Raw genomic sequence first — 17955 nt, forward strand, 5'->3', positions numbered from 1 at the left:
ACTCAGTCAACTTTACATAGAATATATTGCAACAAGTAGATGTGGGTGTGTATGAGTATATATGACTCTCTCTCTCTCTCTGTGTATATATATATATATATATATATATATATATATATATATATATATATATATATATATATATATATATATATATATATATATATATATATATATATATACATAAATACATATACACATCCATTGGTGTACATATACATATAGGCACATATACAGTCCACCTTTCATGGTGGGAATATCAATTATACAAAGGATGTGAGGTATACAGTAATGTAATAATATCGCACAGTTTTATGAGAAATGCATTGAAAGTGTTCACAGCCTAGGTAGCTTTAGCAGGCCTCACTGGCTGCAACATTGCAAACAGAACAAAACACCCACGGTGTTTAACCACCACATGTCATATACCAGCACTGTATGCTGTCTTGTGTGTCACACACTAAAACCTACATACAAATATGTACATAACAACCTTCACCAACATATATATGTCCACCCTTAACAAACAGTTGCAATATGTCCCTTGCTCTATGCACATATACAGATGTTAATATATATGACACATATATATCTCTCCATATGTGTGTGCCATACACACACAAGGTCCACACTGTTGTAAGTCCCTGGACCTCACAGCTGAACTGTTGGGCCTTGCTGCAACATGAACAGGTGTCACATGTGAACACACAGTAACATTAGAGGGGGTATATATAGCTCCAAATGCTAGATTAGCATACTAGCCTGGTACAGCAGTTGCCACTGCTAAGCTACACTTTAATATGACTATCATGCATGTGTTACTCTGTCACACCCATGTTTATATAAATGTTTGTGCTAATCCCCCAAACAGCCATTGGCCATACTACTGTACAGAACACAGATAACATGGATAAGATGTTTGACATTTAATGCTGAGCTACACATTTCACAGTTATGTCCCACTGCCCACAGGTACACACTGAATTATCCATGGCAGTAGTTAAGCAGGACATCTGTACATAGATACGTACTGCTGCCACATATGAATGGTTCACATTATGTAGAGTACTCTTCAAAAACATCTACTACATGCCAGTAAATACATATCTGTTACATACCTTTCCTTTGTATGAGTTGATATTATTTCTTTTCTTTTTGCTTTTCACTGTCTCTCTCTCTCTCTGTTAGTCTCTGCAATAGAATGATTGAGTTTGTTGGCAGCAATTACAGCCTGCTTTTATAGGTATTTGCACATGTGCATGTGATGGCCTCTGCACCAATTGGTGGCCACCATTTGCTACTTACATGCAGCCTGCTGTGTGGTAATTGCAGTAATCACTGTCATAGCAACCCAATGCTATAAATTGCTAACTCAGGTAGGCGTGGCCCTTTCAGCTTTCCAAGATGGGGATCATGCCTGTTTGCTGTGGACATTGTTGTTTAAGGCAGAAGATTGGTATAGTTCTTATATCTGAAGCCAGCAGTGTAGCCAGTGATTTAAATTTTGTACTCAGACCTGAATGTTGCTGCTTCCAGTACACAATTGTCAGTGTAGAATTGTACTCACTCCTCAAAATGCTAACCCAAGATACATGGGAGTATGTACTTTCTTTTCTAATTGTACAATTAACTGCCATACAAAACTAGTTGTTGAGATGTATTCCTTTGGCAAGTGAATTGTTTGTGAACTGCTATACTGTGAATATTAATTTACTCACTTCTGAACAGTTTGTGCTTTTTTAGTGTTGACATTAGCTTAGGCTGCTCAAGAAAATTGGACAAATTTCAGTACTGAGTATGCCTACCTACATCCTTGGTAGACCCTGAACACACAGGTATATTCTACATTTGGGTAGGGGTGCAGAAGTACAGAAAGCATTATGTATTATTGTGTGAATTTTATCTTGCTGGACATAAAGGGTTGCTGTGTACCTGTTAGTTTATCAAGGCAAGTGGTCTGTCTGCGTAGCTCCCAACTGTGGACCTATCCACATGGTAGCCAGATGTTAGCCTGTTATTCTTTGTGCACCACACCGATCTTTTCAGCACTGGAACAATGGCATTGTTACAGTTGGTTGCTACCACTACATGGCTACATCCTTTTGTATTTCAGTGTTGTACTCCTACATAAGAGTATGCTTCTGGAACTCCTTCCAAAGCTATTTACACAGTGTGTAACAGCAGAAAAGCTGATATGCCTGTGTGTGTCTGCCTCTGCCAGGCCTCTCAAACACTCAGGTACATATTTGAACAGACTCAGGGAAAAGTAGGTAAAAGTGAGGTACACCTTTAAAATATTAGTGCCATTAAGTTGAGACTTTGAGAGAACCAGAGCATATGGATTAATACACCTTTTCTGAAGTACAAGCAGTGTTCAACTCTTACTTATTGTCATTATTCATTAAGTGTAATTCACCACCTTTCTGGCCAACATCAGTACTTTTCAGAGGGATTCAGAGGGACACAGCTAAAATTTGTTTCAAAATCAGGAACATCCCTGAAAATTAGGCACAGTTGGGAGATATGGCCTCTGCCCTAATCAGATATGTCAGTGTTTGTCCTGCTATGATACTGTGTAGGGGTTGTAAAGTGCTGCTGTAACATTATTTCCTGCTAGAATGGCTGCTTTTCTTATCACAGTCATGTAATGCAATTCCACAACAACTGCTGATAAAGATCCACAGAACAAGTTGTGTGTTAATGGCATTCCTATTTTTCCTTTACATTCACTCACTCTGATGCATGATATATTTATTTCAGCACCAACTTGTTTAATATCTGCCATGGCTTAGTGGTACTTCATGCGGTGTAGTGTGTACAAGGTCCCGTGTTCGAGACTGACAGAGGTGTTTTATTTTGCTGCTGAGCAGAACAAGGGCCCTCACATACAGAGTGACTAAGGCACTTTTAAGCAGTTGTGAGTGGGTTTGCGCAGGGTTGCGTGATGCTTAGCAATGCTTAGCAATGCTTAGCTAAGCGCAAACAAGTGCACACTCGCGCAAACCCGCTAACTACTGCTTAAAAGTATTTACTCCCGCTAGCCCCTGCACTCATTTCTTTGAAAGAAAAGAAAATGGAGAGATAGGAAAGTGGTGAAAAAGGGGCACAAAGAGGGAAGGACAGTAGGAAAAACAGCTCGGGATGTGCAGGACAGGTGTAGGGAAGGTCCATAGCTGCCCATTTCTTTAACAGCAACATCTGTGCATATGTAATAAATTTGGAGGGAACTATGAAACCTTCCACCCCTGAGAGAGGGGTGAGGACAACAAAGTATGTTGTACTGCCAATTAAATTACATTTTATGTGTCCAGCAGACATGTGTGCAAAATGGGCAGCTATGTATGGGGCATATTTTTTTTTGGGAGCAGATTGCCCTTTTTTTTTTTCAGGTGAGAGTGAAATGTGGGGTAGGGGAAATAGGTATATTTGGGAAGGTAGGTTGGGGAGGTAAACAGACAAGACAAACAAGACACATACAGGGGCGGAATATGACACATGTCGTGGGTGAACACCATTGACGGGGAAGGATGTTTGGAAAATGCAAGCCCATGAGCCCACAGATGGCAACAGTGGAACTGAGATCCCCACCCATGGGCAGTCACCACTGCACCTTCACAGCCCAGAGGGTGGCTGTGCTGGGTGCTGTGTAGGAAGGGGCAGGCTCACCTGTGAGTCGTGCCACTCGTGCCTCAAGCTGGCGTAGAGGATCAGCGACAGAATGCTCGATCTCTCTACGCACCACAGCCCGGACCGTTCGGAGGGTGATAGGTGGCCCTCCTCCGCCCACACTTGCAATGCTTCCACCTGAAGGTGGCACAGGGCCAATGGAGGAGGTGGTACCAGGCTGGGCACCAGACCTGCTGGTGCCAGGTGCCATCGCCAGCTGAGGTGGGACATGTTTTGGAGGATTTCATGAAAATATGGGTTAGTAACAGTCAACAGCATTCCCAATTAGTTATAACAGCATGCAGAAGTATTCCCATTAACCCAACACACCAGAGTTCCAACAGTTGAACAGCAAGTATAACACATGCATATATAGGACAACAGTGGACATTACAACAGCATGCAGGTTTAATTGATGGCAACAGGCCACCAATATTGTGGTATTTGAACAGGGCACATGCATCAAAATAAATGCAGATATTTATAAACCAATAGGACATATGTCCCAACAAATGTTTTGAGATTAGACATACCCATTGAGGTGTGGATTTGCATTTTTTATGCACATGCAGTAGGGTGGAAAAGGATAGCTCCATTAACAACTTATATATCCTTCTAGTTTATACTACATTCCTATTAACTGCAGTTATATGTCCCCTACATGTATTATTACACTACCCAATTGTCCTTAAATTGTGAAATGGGTTTTGCTGGCTCTTTATATACATGAGCTGTATCTGACATACAAATTGTCCGGGATGCAGATGTTACTGCTACATATTTTGTGAGTTGCTCAGACACACTACTGCTGAGATGGTACACTGACAGCTCTACTTTCCTATAATTATCTAGCTATGTTCAGGTGAAATTATCAGTTATATGTTAACAGCTCCCTACATTTCTGGCAGCACACTGACATTTCTGGGGAACACAATATCAAGCTACTCATGTGCCAGATTAACCCGTACATGCTGGGCATGAACCAACAGTTGAGGACTGTAAATATGGTTAAAGGCTACTGGCACTCCCTTCATCCACTTTATATGGGCCTACCCAAGTGTGGGTTAACAGTGCTTAATACAACAGTACTATTTCTATAATGCAAGAGTACAACATCATATCAAAGAAAATGACACAGACACACTCCAGGAATTATACCTTTATTAAAGACTTAAAACACTTTTCTAGAGGCTCTCTCATTTATTTTATATAACAATACATGCAGAATAATTATTAAAGAATTATTATACCTTTATTTATTGGGTTAAAACACTTTTTTCAGGCTCTCTCTTATATTTTATATAACAGTACGTGCAGAATGATTACTAACCTGCCTGGTGGCGCAGCCTTAGCAGCCTATCTGCATAGGCTTGCTGGTTCGCAGCGCGGACACCTGCAGCTGTGAAGTAAATGAAGTGATATTGAGACATACCTATCCATAGTATAGACTAGAATAGCAATTCTTACATACTTAATTCCATGGCTATTTACTCAGTAGTAGGGCATTTTCCATCCCACGGGCCTCCTGGATCCACTGGTCCAGTTGATCCTCCTTGCATCTCTTCAGGTCTGCGTGGTGGTGTCTCACCTGCTCACCAGTCCGAGGGACGCCTGTGGCACTGGTGAGTTCATGAGCTAGATGGTTCCAGGCTTCCGCTTTGTATTGGGTGTCCTGGTACTGGCCCCGCAGAAGTCTATCCTCACGTTTATGGACAAGGAGCCAAACCATTACTTTTGACTCCTCAATGCCTCAACATTGCGCTCGAAATCAAGAGCCCTCTCCAGCACCAGCCATGCTGCCTGCAGATGGGAGCTACAACCAGTTATGGCAAGTATTCCCGCCTATGGAGCTTAAATATGCCTCATTTACTGCACTTATTTGTGATTGGCCAGTTTTGAAAAACTCTGCTAAACGCACACCTGCTTAGCAATGGGTAAACTTCCATTGATATGTATGTGTGTGTTGAAAGCCCATGGTTGTGAAATGCTGTCATGGCTTAGTGGTTCAGTACTGTGATTATGGTGCACAGTATCCCGGGTTCAAGCCCTGTCATTGCTTTTTATTTTATTACTGGCCAGACCGGCTAGGAGGCGTGGCTGTGTTTAGCCGACTTTGCTCAACTTTGCCCGACGTTGCTCTACGTTGCTCCACATTGCTCTACGGTGCTCTACATTGCTCGATGTTACCCGATGTTGTGCTAGTTAGTGTGGTGCACAGCTACGCACAAACATATTCTGTTTGTGCTAGTTTGCACGATGCGCAGCTCAGCGCAAAGCCATTGCGCTAGTTAACGCAGTGCTCAGCTACGAGCAATTACATTTAAATATGTTTAATACTGGTAAACTTTGCTTAGCAGTGCTTCACATTGCTTAAGCTACGTTACTCATGCATCCATCAGTATGCATAACCATTTCACCTTTTTATATATATATATATATATATATATATATATATATATATAAAATTTGTTCACTACTACATAGGCCATTTCAATGCTTTTTACAAAAATGTAAATGATAAATGTCAGGAATTATTTTTATATACAGATTTCCAACAGAAAATAGAGGGGGGAGTGGTGAGACTCAAACCAGGAATGCCTCCTCTTTGTGCGAAGGCTCTTCTACTATGCTATCGCTATTTCACTTAATTTGCATATAAGTTTCTTATTATCCTCTTCGGTGTCTAAACTGCTAACTGTAGCTAAGCAATGGGCAAACCCGTGCAAACACGTGCAAATACAGGCAGCTATATCGGAGATAATTAAAAAAAAATTTTTACATTTTATAATTGTACAGGGGTTTAGAATGTGGGGGAGTGTAGTGTTGGGTATGTACACATTTGAGCCAACTCACTCATGTAAGTAGACATTTTCCGAGTGTCAGACTTGCAGGGGCATGGATTTTTGGACTGCTCAGCAGTCCGACATGCCCCCTTCACTCGTGCATGCTCCATGTTAGCCTTAGAGTTGAGGCAGCGCACCCTCATTAATATGCATGGCGCACTGCCATCTTACTTTTAGACTGACTCTTCCGTGTAAGACTAATCTAGTCTTACATGGAGGATTAGTTAATCCTGGGGAGCTAGTAAGGCCAATACTCTCAAGCCTCTATAAAAAAGTGGCATATGTATTCTCATGAGATATTATTAAATGCACTAATTAATATTCTCATGATTTGTCCAACTGCTTTTTCGGTAACTAATACTTTACTGAAATGAAACCAGAAACATAGCCAGTTTTGTGTTCACTTACAAGGATTGATATAATTATGAACAATTTTTAAGTGTACACAAATTTCTAAAAGGGTGTGTAAGAGGACATGGTTCTTAATTCATCAAACAGCTGACTATTTATTTTTAGCAATGCTTATCAATGAAAATATCTGCTGTTTTGATTTGCATTCTGTTAATCTCTGTGGACTTAGTTCCCGGAGACTGCTAACTCTTGCAGATGTTTCATGAATAGTTTGCTTGTTAGTTCTTTGTACTTTAACCTGATCTTTCTCTCCTTCTTTCTATTATTTTACAGAATTCTGACTTTTCAAATCCTAACTGTGTGGGTATTGAAGGAGTCCTAGAATCATACTACCACACTTTAAGGACTGTCCAGCTCTATGGACCAACCAACTTTTCTCCGGTCATCACAAAGACAGCAAGGTGAGCAGACAGCAGTGTTGAATAGCCATTCAGTTTATGTAACACTGAAATATCCATGGCCAGATCAATTTCACACTCTCCAAATCATTTATAGGTCAAATAAAGCTCATTTGTTGTATTTCTTTTCTCATTTGCTTTGGTGTATCACAGCTTGTCCTACCACTTTTCATTCTGGCTAATCCCTACTCCATTTTTAGATGCAAGATACTGTAACCAAAAAAGGCCTTTATCTCAATGCTCAGGATTAATTGGATTTGTGCTTTGCAGAAAAAAAGTTAAGAGGGTAGCTTTTTTGCACTCTTGTAATCCTGCTTTAAAGAATTAAACATTATTTTCTACTCAGTGACATTCAGCGAACCATGATAGTCTAATAGCAGAATTTATGACCCATATTGTAAATTGTATTTAAGCTGTGCCCAGAATTTCTGAATCTGACCTTTAGTTTCTCTCATTTTTTATTGTTTTCTGCCATGATTATGAAGTTTGGTGAAAAGCCTCTGTCTGATGATAGCTTTTGCCATTGTTCTGTATAATATTTTATCCATCCCACTATTCTAACAACATGTTGATTTTTAATAAAATAAGTGCTTTCAGAGAGGAAATAAATAGGAGATATCCAGTTATTTGTGGCCAAGATGGCTTAGATGTCTGAAATGGAAAGAATAATGACATGAGGCATTTCCAAAGTAAGTGCCTGGGAGTTCATTTGTTGTAGAAGAATCAGACCATTTAAAACATTATGACCTATTGAATAGGTCCATAAGGTCAAATATGTGCACATTCGGAATCCCAGATAAAATTGGGTGTAGATGACATGGTGGTCCATTGCCCGTTACTTGTTTTCAAAGGTTATGGAGGTTGTTGTCATGCACCCTGTAGGAAAGAGAAACCAGAGAGAGAATTAGGCACATCCCTGAAGTGCTTGCAGCATACCTTTCAAACTGCAGACATAGAATGTAGATACAAAGGTTCCTGAAATGCAGGTACATCCAGCCAAAAATATGAGCACCTGATTAGCATAAAGCTTGAATTCCAAATAACACATAACTCTTCCCACTTCCAGTAAGATTATGGAATACTAAACAGAAACACAAGATTAAAATACTAAGAATGACAAAAATTATGTAAAAATGTAAATATTTTATGAAAGACACAGTTCATAATCTGTAGACGTTAACAAATAATATTGAAAAATCTACCTCACAATGTCATTTGTTTTCAAAAAAAGGGAAATGTAGCACTTGGACCATCTTTAATCTTTAAACTATTGGTGACATCAGTATGTTGGTCATATAGTCTGCTTTCCTGTGTACTAAATAACTTAAAATTCATGTGTATTGGGGTAAATCAAGCCTGAAAATAGTATGCATCTCTAACGCAGGTACAGTTGAGATGTCTGACTTGCATTTCCATCCCAGCTTTGTCATTATTATTCCATTTGATTTAAGTGGCAAGTAAGAACAGCTTTAACATAAGTTATAAACAAGAAAGTGATTGAATTTGACAAGGTCATTACTTCAAAAATTTCCTTTACCAAGTAATGGTAGCCCTGAAGAAGCAGTATGTACTCTACTTAAGGAAATTTTAAGATGGTAAGGCAACAGGTTCCCAGCCTTGTTCCTAGAAAGAATTACATTTTCTTAAAGGATTTTACTCTTGTTTATGGTTCCTTTCAATAAATAATCGAAGAGTCTGTAAGAGGAATGCTGGGTTTCCAAAGCTCACCCATGGAGTGTAAGGTAACTAAAACAGAGCACTGTCTTTGAGATCCTTGAATAAAGTATGTCATCAAGTCACTAGTAGTTCAACAAAGCCAAAGAAAACCTATATGAGTGTGAGGCAAAGGAATGTAAAGAAATATTAGAAGCACTTCTAGTCAAACAGTGTTGAACCACAAGTAGTAGTGGTCTTAACTTCAATTTCTATAAATTGATGTGGTTTTATGGCCTTGGTTGCTAGGTGGTCAAGGACTTAAATAACTGATTTTGTGTCATCTGGTAGGAGCAGGATTGTAAGGCTTGGCTTGGGCCTACCTAATAAGATTTGTTGATTTCTTATCATGTGGAATTGTTGTTACTGCTTTTATCCATTACATTTGATGAATATTTCTTTAGTTTTAATGGTTATCGTACTGCTAAGGAGTGTTTCATATACCAAGATTTCCTATTTCCCTTTGTTTCTATTGTTGCTTTATTATTCTGTCATTTGGATAAATCCGCCACGTACAAGTGCTTCTTTTCAGGAGTCACCTGTAGCATTATCTTGTCAAGTGACGTGCAGATTCACACAGTGACGAAAATTACTTAGGTGACTGGGATGGACTGAAATTTTTTGTTTGTTTTTGCAGTTCCATAAGTTAGTATATATAAATATGTCCAAAATGTTATGTGTTTGCATTTTCTTTCATCTTTGTGCTTTCTGACTATCAGAGGTTGAATACATAAATAGTCTTTGTGATAAAAGTTGTCTAGGAAGGCATGAGAGGAACATAAAAATGTTCTGTAAACATGTTTTTTTCTGATCTCCATACCCCCAATTTTATGTCACAGATATAGGCTAGATTTTCCTTAGCGGTCCATATTGTATTATATTTGCTTGTTCTTCACCCTTGCTCCTTCTGGATATAATGAATGAGAAGTTCTTGTTTGGGGGAATCTGTGTCATAAGATTGGATTTCTTTTTGGCATAGATGGCTTTTAGGTTAGCCCTTTTGTGGGTGTAAGGGGTTGAAGGTTCCTTCTTTAGATAGTTATTGATCTGCATATGATGAACCGTCTTATGGGTTGAATAGTCAAGGTCATGGAAAAAAAGGGCAGCTTAAGATGATACTAGGCCTGTCATCAGACAAGTTAAGATGCAGGTGGCTTTTGGGCCACCTGTGGAATAACTTATAGTAAAAGGGAAATAAATAAATGGCAAACAACTTTAGTGCTTGAAAATAATGTTGTTCAAAAAAGGAGCATAGAATAAAAGTAATTATTATTAAAAACTTGTTGTTTCAAAGAGCTAGGGACAGTCATGAGTTTTTGCAGTCCTTTTCTTTCTCTGGCAGGCTATTTAATAGCAAGAAGCCCAGGAACAGATGATATCAGACATCGTTTACATAACTAAAGGACGCTTAATCCAGACTAGCTAATGAGGTTCCTATTATATTTTGTTGCTATTTGTATTGCATTTCCCAAAATTGTTTGGGTTCAAAGGGCCATGGGATGTGGAATGACAGACTAGGTCACAGGACAGAAAAAGGAGCTTCTCATAATTCAAGCTGTAAGGACTGACAAGGCCCTTTGCAATGAGAATGACTCACTCTGTTGGTGTTTTATAAGGCCTTGAGTTCTATCCTTCTGAAATAACTTAATGAAGTAACTCAGGAAGTGATACCACTTTCTTCCTGGGATTCAAAAACTTTAGAGGTTGCTTTTATTTTCTTTATTCCATATAGAATATAAATTGTTTGTTTCCATACTGGCCAGTTGGCTAAATGCCATGATTTCTGGCCCTGTGGGCCAAGATCAGGTGTGGTTTGTTTTAGGAAGAAAGGTGGCTGACATTTCCAGGAGGGTTAGGTTGAAGATGGAACATAATATAAAGAAGCGTAATGGAGTGGTCCTCTGCTGCTTTTAAGATGGGCACTAGACAAGGACTGGATTGTGTTATGCTGGGCCCTTGCATCCATTAACAGCATATTTGCAAAAAGTTTGTAAGTAGTCTGAAGTGATGTGTTAGATGCATAGACTACTGTGGCAGCTCATTTCAGAACAGATAGGTGAGGTGCTTACTTCTCCCACCCTCCACTTTTTCTTGTTCAGTGAGCCCTGGAAGCTGATACACTACAGGTGCAGGGACTACAGAATAATCTTGTAGGATAGTCACGTTGTACAAATATTTTCTGTTTCAGTCAAAATAATTGTGGTTAGACAGATTCAGAGAATCACACTTTTGAATTCAGGGTGTTTGAACTATTCTTTTAATTGGCCCTCTCCAGGTTTTGGGATGTCACTAATGTGATGAGTGATGAAATAGTGTGACTTGTCAAAGGGTCAGTTGTTTAAACAGTTGCAGAGGCCTGCTCCAAGCAGACTAGGTCACTGTTTGCAGGTAGATACCTTAAAGCTTTAATGGACTTGGAATAAACTGATGGAGTTATATTTCTTGAGAAAGAATGTGATATTCCTGGCCTTACCTTGAGATAATTACTGTGGCAGTGCCTGTATCTATCAGAAGCAGTCAACTTGGTGGGAAATGATGGAACTAAAGTTCATCTTTTGTTTGCCCATTGAATTATGTCCTTTGCCTGTATTGCAGCTTGTGTGCATACTGAGCCTTATAACATTCCTATTTAGATAAATGTTAAGGAAGGTTGAGCAGGTGGTAGTACTGATTCCTGCAGCATTATTAATGCATCACTGTGGAGCCTTTTTAATTTTTTTTGACTGTTTATAAGTTCTCTCACTGCAACATCATTGGCCTGTGGGTTCCAGTCGAGAATGCTCAATTAGTATTGGTCAGACATGAATGTAATATACTGGCTAGGTGACTTTTCATGAAGGATTTTAAGTGGAGAGCAAAGGTGAGTTTTATTACAGTTCAAAAGTCTCAATAAGTTTCATAGGTAATTCACACAGTGGATGCTAAAGGGTGTGTGGAAGAAACAATGTGGCTTATTTGTGGTTTGGAACTGTCACAATCCAAAAATATTTTAGTTACAGTACTGGGGTAATATGAAGTGTATCTTCACTCTTAAAAACTTTAGACTACCTGTTTTTTTTTTTTTTGCTGATGGGAGTAAAGCATTTTGAGGAAAATTGTTCTCAAAAATCTGATTACATTAGGGAATATATTGTTTGTGGTATTAAAACTGATTGGTAGGAGATGAAGGTTTAAAGATCTTTTACATGAGCCTGAATGGCTGCAGGAAACTAAAATATTATGCAAATCTGAATTAAAAGTACCAGCACTGACTGCTAAACATCAACGTGTATCCCAGATGGCATAGTGCATTTATTTGTACATTTGGATGAAGGTTCATTGGGAGTTGGTAGTGTTGCCCTAGGTTCTGCAATCCATGAAGGCTGATATTTGGGTAAGGACATGAAAGTAGCAATAGTGAATTATCTGACTAAAGTTTCATGTTTGACATAGAAATTTGAGATGGGCTGATGAGGAGGTTTTTTTTAATAAAGTGTAGGAGTTGGAACTCTGTGTTTCTGTGTAATATCTGTATTTTGCTGAGGTTGTTACCTTAAACAATGTAATTATAGTGTTGCTAGAGATGGAATGTGTATTTTAAAATGTTAATAAAATAAAAAAAGTTTTATGAAAAAGTTTTGAATTTTTCATTATATTTTCTTGTATATTCTACTCCTGTATTAAACTATGACAGTGGCAATTATTGCAATGGAACAGTAACACCTCCAAAATTATCCATAACTTATTTAAAGAAAATCCTGTTCCAATGTTTAAATCTGTATATTACACATTATTTTTAAGCATGAAACTTGTATAAAGTAACTGACAATATGGTCAAGACATTTTCAAAATTAACCTGATTAATTTTTTTAACCAGCGTTACAACACCACACACCATTGATAAACTGATTGCATCTTAGGTAATTGTGTCATACCCCTTTTCCTAATCTATGGTATTCTTTGGCACAGTAGATAGCATTGTTGCCTCATAGCAAGAGGGTCCCTGCTTTGATTCTCGGCTGGGGTGCCTTCTACGTGGAGTCTCCATGTCCTCCTTGTGTTTGTGTGGGTTTCCTCCAAATGCTTCAGTTTTCTCTGATATTCTAAAGAAATGCAGTAGATGAATTGGACACTCTAAATTGGCCATAGGTGTGAGTGTGGGCAAGTGTGGTATGGAAGAACTACTGCTGCAGGGCTAGCTACCTGGTGGTGTAAACTTGGTTCTAGGTAATTGTCACTGTTGAAAGTGACAGTCTGACCCCATGTGTAAAAATGGGAAAAAGGCGCTGTGGATGGATGGATCCCTAACTGCTATCTGTTCCTTCAGCATAACTTTTCTAATGTTACATACCTTTATAACATATCTCATGAACTTTTAAGTCTGCCATTGTTGTCTGTTTCCATGTACCACTATGCCTGCTTGTGACAATTACATAAACCTAACCAAGACATATCATTGCTACATTTTTAGCCAACATTGTTCCACACTATCCTGTTTTTTGTATCACTTTATTGTGCTTGCATATATTTCTGTTTTGACAAAGTTTCTGAACCCAGCACAAGAGTTAACGCTGCATAAATCATCAGCATACAGAATGTAATTTAAACATTGTCACGTATCCTGACTGTAGTCTAACATCAGAAGTCAAGTAAGGAAATGAAGTTCCCCATTCAGCACTCACTCCTTGCACTAGCTTGCAGGTGCACATCAGACATTCACATCTCTTTTTATTTATACAGGATAGCTGCTGAAGTGACACATGGCTTTTTATTTGTACAGGTTAGCTGCTGAAGTGACAGATGGCTCTCAATATTTCGTTTTGTTAATAATCACAGATGGCGTAATCTCAGACATGGCCCAGACCAAAGAAGCTGTTGTGAATGTAAGTATTTTTGCTATATCTGGACAAGAGTCTATGTTTTATTGTTCAAAACAGTCTGAAATCAGATGCTGTCTATGTCCTCTGCCTACACCACTGCAGTGTGTCATACCTGTCATTTTTATTGTGTATTTTAAACAAAAGATGATAGGCATTATTAACTATCTGATGTAGCTTTCTTATAGGTTCATAGGTTCATAGGTGTTTACGAGGCTAATGTCCACAAGGGCCTTTTTAAGCCTAGCCATGCATCCCAAATCTCTGACAAGTTCTGATACCCTTGATAAGTGTAAACATGGGCCTGGGAGATGAACCATTTACAGGTTACCTGTTTGCCTTAGAGACACAGGTGTCAAACCAGAGATTAATTTCCGGTTTCCCATCCAGTTGTCCAAACTGCACTTGAATTGGGTATGCTTCACATGGATGGGGAGTTTGTTCCATAGAAGGGGTAGTGTCTGGGATACATACCTATCTCTCCAGCAGGTCCTATTTATATCACAGGCAATGTTTAAGTCTTTAGAATGGGTAATTCTGCTACTGTTTGTTTTGTGGATATGCAGGAGGTCCATCAGAGTGGGGTCTGATAATGCCCTGTATGCCAGGCATAGATCTCCCCTTAAAAGCCTGTAGGAGGTAGAAAACAGGGATAGGGCCTTGAGGCAGTCTGCATAGGACATATTATGCCCTGTATTCTTTTAGTGAGGAACCTCAGTGGATGCTCCAGTTGTTGCATATGCCTGGTTAGGTACATACCAAAGGGTGTATTGTACTCAATGACAGGTCTCATGAATGCTGAATATGGTGGAACAATGACTTCCTTGGATTTAGATGCCATACCTTTGTTTATAAGTTGTGCAACATAGAATAATTTCTTCACCACTGTAGACACATGATGATCAAAGGCTCGATTACTATCTATGTGTGTCCCTAAGTCCCTGACTACTGGGTCAACTCTAAGGGGTGTGTTGTCAATATGATATTTACCAGGGATGGATGGCTTCCCAAAGGATACTATTGTGCATTTCTTGGCATTTAGTTTTAGTCCATGGCTCTGATACCAGTTGTTTGTCTGTGTCAGCCCCTTCAGGAGAACATTTGTGTCAGTGTGAGATTCAATGACAGCTCCTAATTTGCAGTCATCTGCAGATTTAGTTAGCCACAAACCACTGACATTGGCCTTGACTTCTGAGAAGTAAATGCCAAAAAGGAGTGGTCCAAGGACTGATCCCTTAGGGACTCCATTTGTGACTAGCCCCGTTGTAGAGGTGGACTCCCCAATTCAAGCTTCCTGGGTCCTGTCTGTGAGCCAGTTGGCCATCCACCAGGTGACATATGGGTTTGTATCTAACCTCCTGAGTTTGTCAACAATGCCCGAGTGGGGTATTGTGTCAAATGGCTTGGCCAGGTCAAGGTAGGAGTGTGAATGATTTTGCCCTCATCCATTGCTTTGGTGACCTTCTCAAAGAAGTCCACCGGGTTGAGTCTTGGATCTGTATGGCACAAGAAAAATAGAGAGGCAACTCTCCATGTTATATCCTGTCTGTATGTTATGCAGAACAGAGATAGGTGCTTAGCTGTCCATTCTTTTTGTAACTATTCCTTTCAGATGACTATCACACCCTTTAGAGCCTGGATAGCTAAGCTGAATGGTCAAGAAGAGGAAGAATAACAGAAAATCAACAGGAGTGATGTTCCTTGTATATTTATCAAAAAGAATGTAATGTTCAACAGCTATATAAAAAGTGGAAATATCTATTTATTTAATTTAATAATCAAGTAAGTAATACGGTCCTAATAGATGATTTGGTATGCATTGCTAAGCTTGTAAAGGCCTTAGTGGTCATTAGCCTAGTAACAACAAGTGGGTAAGGGATTCTTTGCAATGTGGTTTTATGCTATATATCCTAGGTATGCTATATTATTATTTCATAGCATGCCTGGTTGAAGGATTATATTTTAGCTGAGCATATTAACATAAACAAAATGCACCTTTACAGTCTGATATTTTAATCGCCCTTTGAAGCAGTTTTTTAAGAAACCAGAGGACAAGAAAATATTCACAAACTGTTAAACATTTTGCAGGTGGAGTACCCAGTTTCTAAAACCCCAAAAGGGGGGACATATACCCGCTTATGCTGCCCGTCTAGGGTAGGTCTACGATATGTGCATTCAAGCTTATTTAGGCCTAGAAACTGAGTTCAGCTTATCAAACTTCTGGTGTGGTGGGACAGTCCTTTCGTGAGCCATGTCCTGCCTTTTCCTCCATAGGGTTAGTTTGGCTGATCCTTTTTGGGGGAAGACTGTCCTTTCAAAGAAAAGGACCAAATTCTCAAGACGACCCACAATGCATATCATTCCTCAGATTCATTTTGCTTCCTACAACCCCAAACTGGCCATAGTTCCTCCCAAGATAAGGTCATATTATTTCTCAGTTACCCCCATGGAACCTTTCGCCAGTCCCTGTAGAAGGCCTTGTATTTTATTCTTTGCCTTTTTCCTTTTTTCCAGAAGGGAACACTGGGTACAATTTTGATTTATCTATACCCAAATTATCTGGACATTCCCAAGTTCAAGATGTTGGCGGGTTTAAAAACTTTTCATCTGCTGGGCAAAGTCTCTTTGGTAACTTTAGGTCCGTTAGCTTACCTTCATTGCCTATAAGGCTAAGTTCCTGAAGTTGTTTGGGTTTTGACCTTGGAGTATTCTTATCCTTTTTCTTTCCCTTTTTTTAAACTGCAGAGTATTCACAAGGTTCTTGTTCCAGTTTATAATTTTCTTCAGGCTTTTAAGGAAATTAAATTTTTTTCATGATGGGACACACCTGATTTTAAAGGGAAACTTTCCAAAGCTGGAATATGTTATAGCAGTGCTAAGATGCCTAGGGTATTCTTGAACGAATAATTCCAGTTCTGTACCCTTTTAGACCCGTTTAAAAGGTGTAACTATTTACTTTATCCTATTTTTTAACCCGACAATTATTTTGTGGAAATATACTTTTTCATGATGTCAAACCTGCGGTTAAAGGGAAAACTTCCAAAGGGGATAAGTTGCCTTCTGGCCCAATCTTTATGTGTGCTACCAGCCATGCATTGAGGAAATTGCTTGGTATCTCAAAGATTTAACAGTGCCTTAACTGGATTAAAAGTAAATTCACATTAAGCCTTCCTTCATTTTTGGAGAAGCCATAAGTCACCAAAGGAAGCCTTCCTCTTGACCGCAGGTAGTTTATTGTAAAAGATTGCTAAACTTGCCTTGGAAGCCCTCAGAAAATGGAAATTTGGATACGACAGTGCCTTCGGACCCACAACTTCTAAAATGAATATTACAGTTTCCCGTAATCCAAGTGATCAGACAGAATTCTTCGATCAGGACAGTTTGGAGATATTTAACTCATACAATTTTTGGCATCAAACAAGGGGAACAAATTCCCTCACCCTTTTGCAGAGCCAAGCATCCCCATTTTATTTCATTCTGCCAAAATTGCACAATAGGCAAAAGGGTGTGAGGAAGATCCTCCCTCAAGGGGGGATTGTCTTCATCAGCACCTACCCCTCTGGGTCAGGTTGTCCGACCTTCCACCACGTCCCATGGGGAACTCCCTGACATCATCTGGTTTTCTTAGACTTTCAAGGCCCCCGCTCCAGATCCAACAAGTGTCCTCATCTTTTGGATCAGAACAGCTGTTGGAGCTGAAGCCTGGAAACCGTACAGGGTGCCATTTTAACTCCATTTTGGGAGTACTATTTGTTCCTCAAGACACCACTGGACAGTTTTCTCGGCTTTCCCTTATTGGCCTGGGCCCAAAAGATCACAGAGGGATGATTCAGAAACCCAGCCTTTTCCCGGGTCTTTACCTCTTTCCCCCTGTTATCTCCAAGGCTGCAAAGGAAAGTTTGCTGCCTCAGCGTGCTTAAGCCTGCATCTTGTTAAACATCAGAGCCCCCACGGTTCAATTATCTTGGGCATCTATACAAAATAGGTCACCAGGAATTTTGATTCCTTTCATTTCCAGAACAGCCAAAGGGATCCGGAAAAGGTGTACAAGGAGTTGCTCCAGGAATC

At 39.4% G+C, this 17955-nt stretch overlaps 1 protein-coding gene across 1 annotated transcript in view; it reads left to right on the forward strand.

Moving 5' to 3' along the window:
• CPNE9 (copine family member 9) overlaps window positions 1–17955 on the forward strand; it is a 2305657-nt gene that overhangs the window by 1768471 nt on the left and 519231 nt on the right. Inside the window, exons 11-12 of the mRNA XM_044076409.1 lie at window positions 7194–7321; window positions 13791–13893. Coding sequence (XP_043932344.1) covers window positions 7194–7321; window positions 13791–13893 — 231 coding nt within the window. The remainder of the gene's footprint in view (window positions 1–7193; window positions 7322–13790; window positions 13894–17955) is intronic.

This window comes from Protopterus annectens, chromosome 7.part0 (genome assembly GCF_019279795.1).
Source record: "Protopterus annectens isolate FY-2018-M chromosome 7.part0, PAN1.0, whole genome shotgun sequence".
NCBI classification, from domain to species: Eukaryota; Metazoa; Chordata; order Ceratodontiformes; family Protopteridae; genus Protopterus; species Protopterus annectens.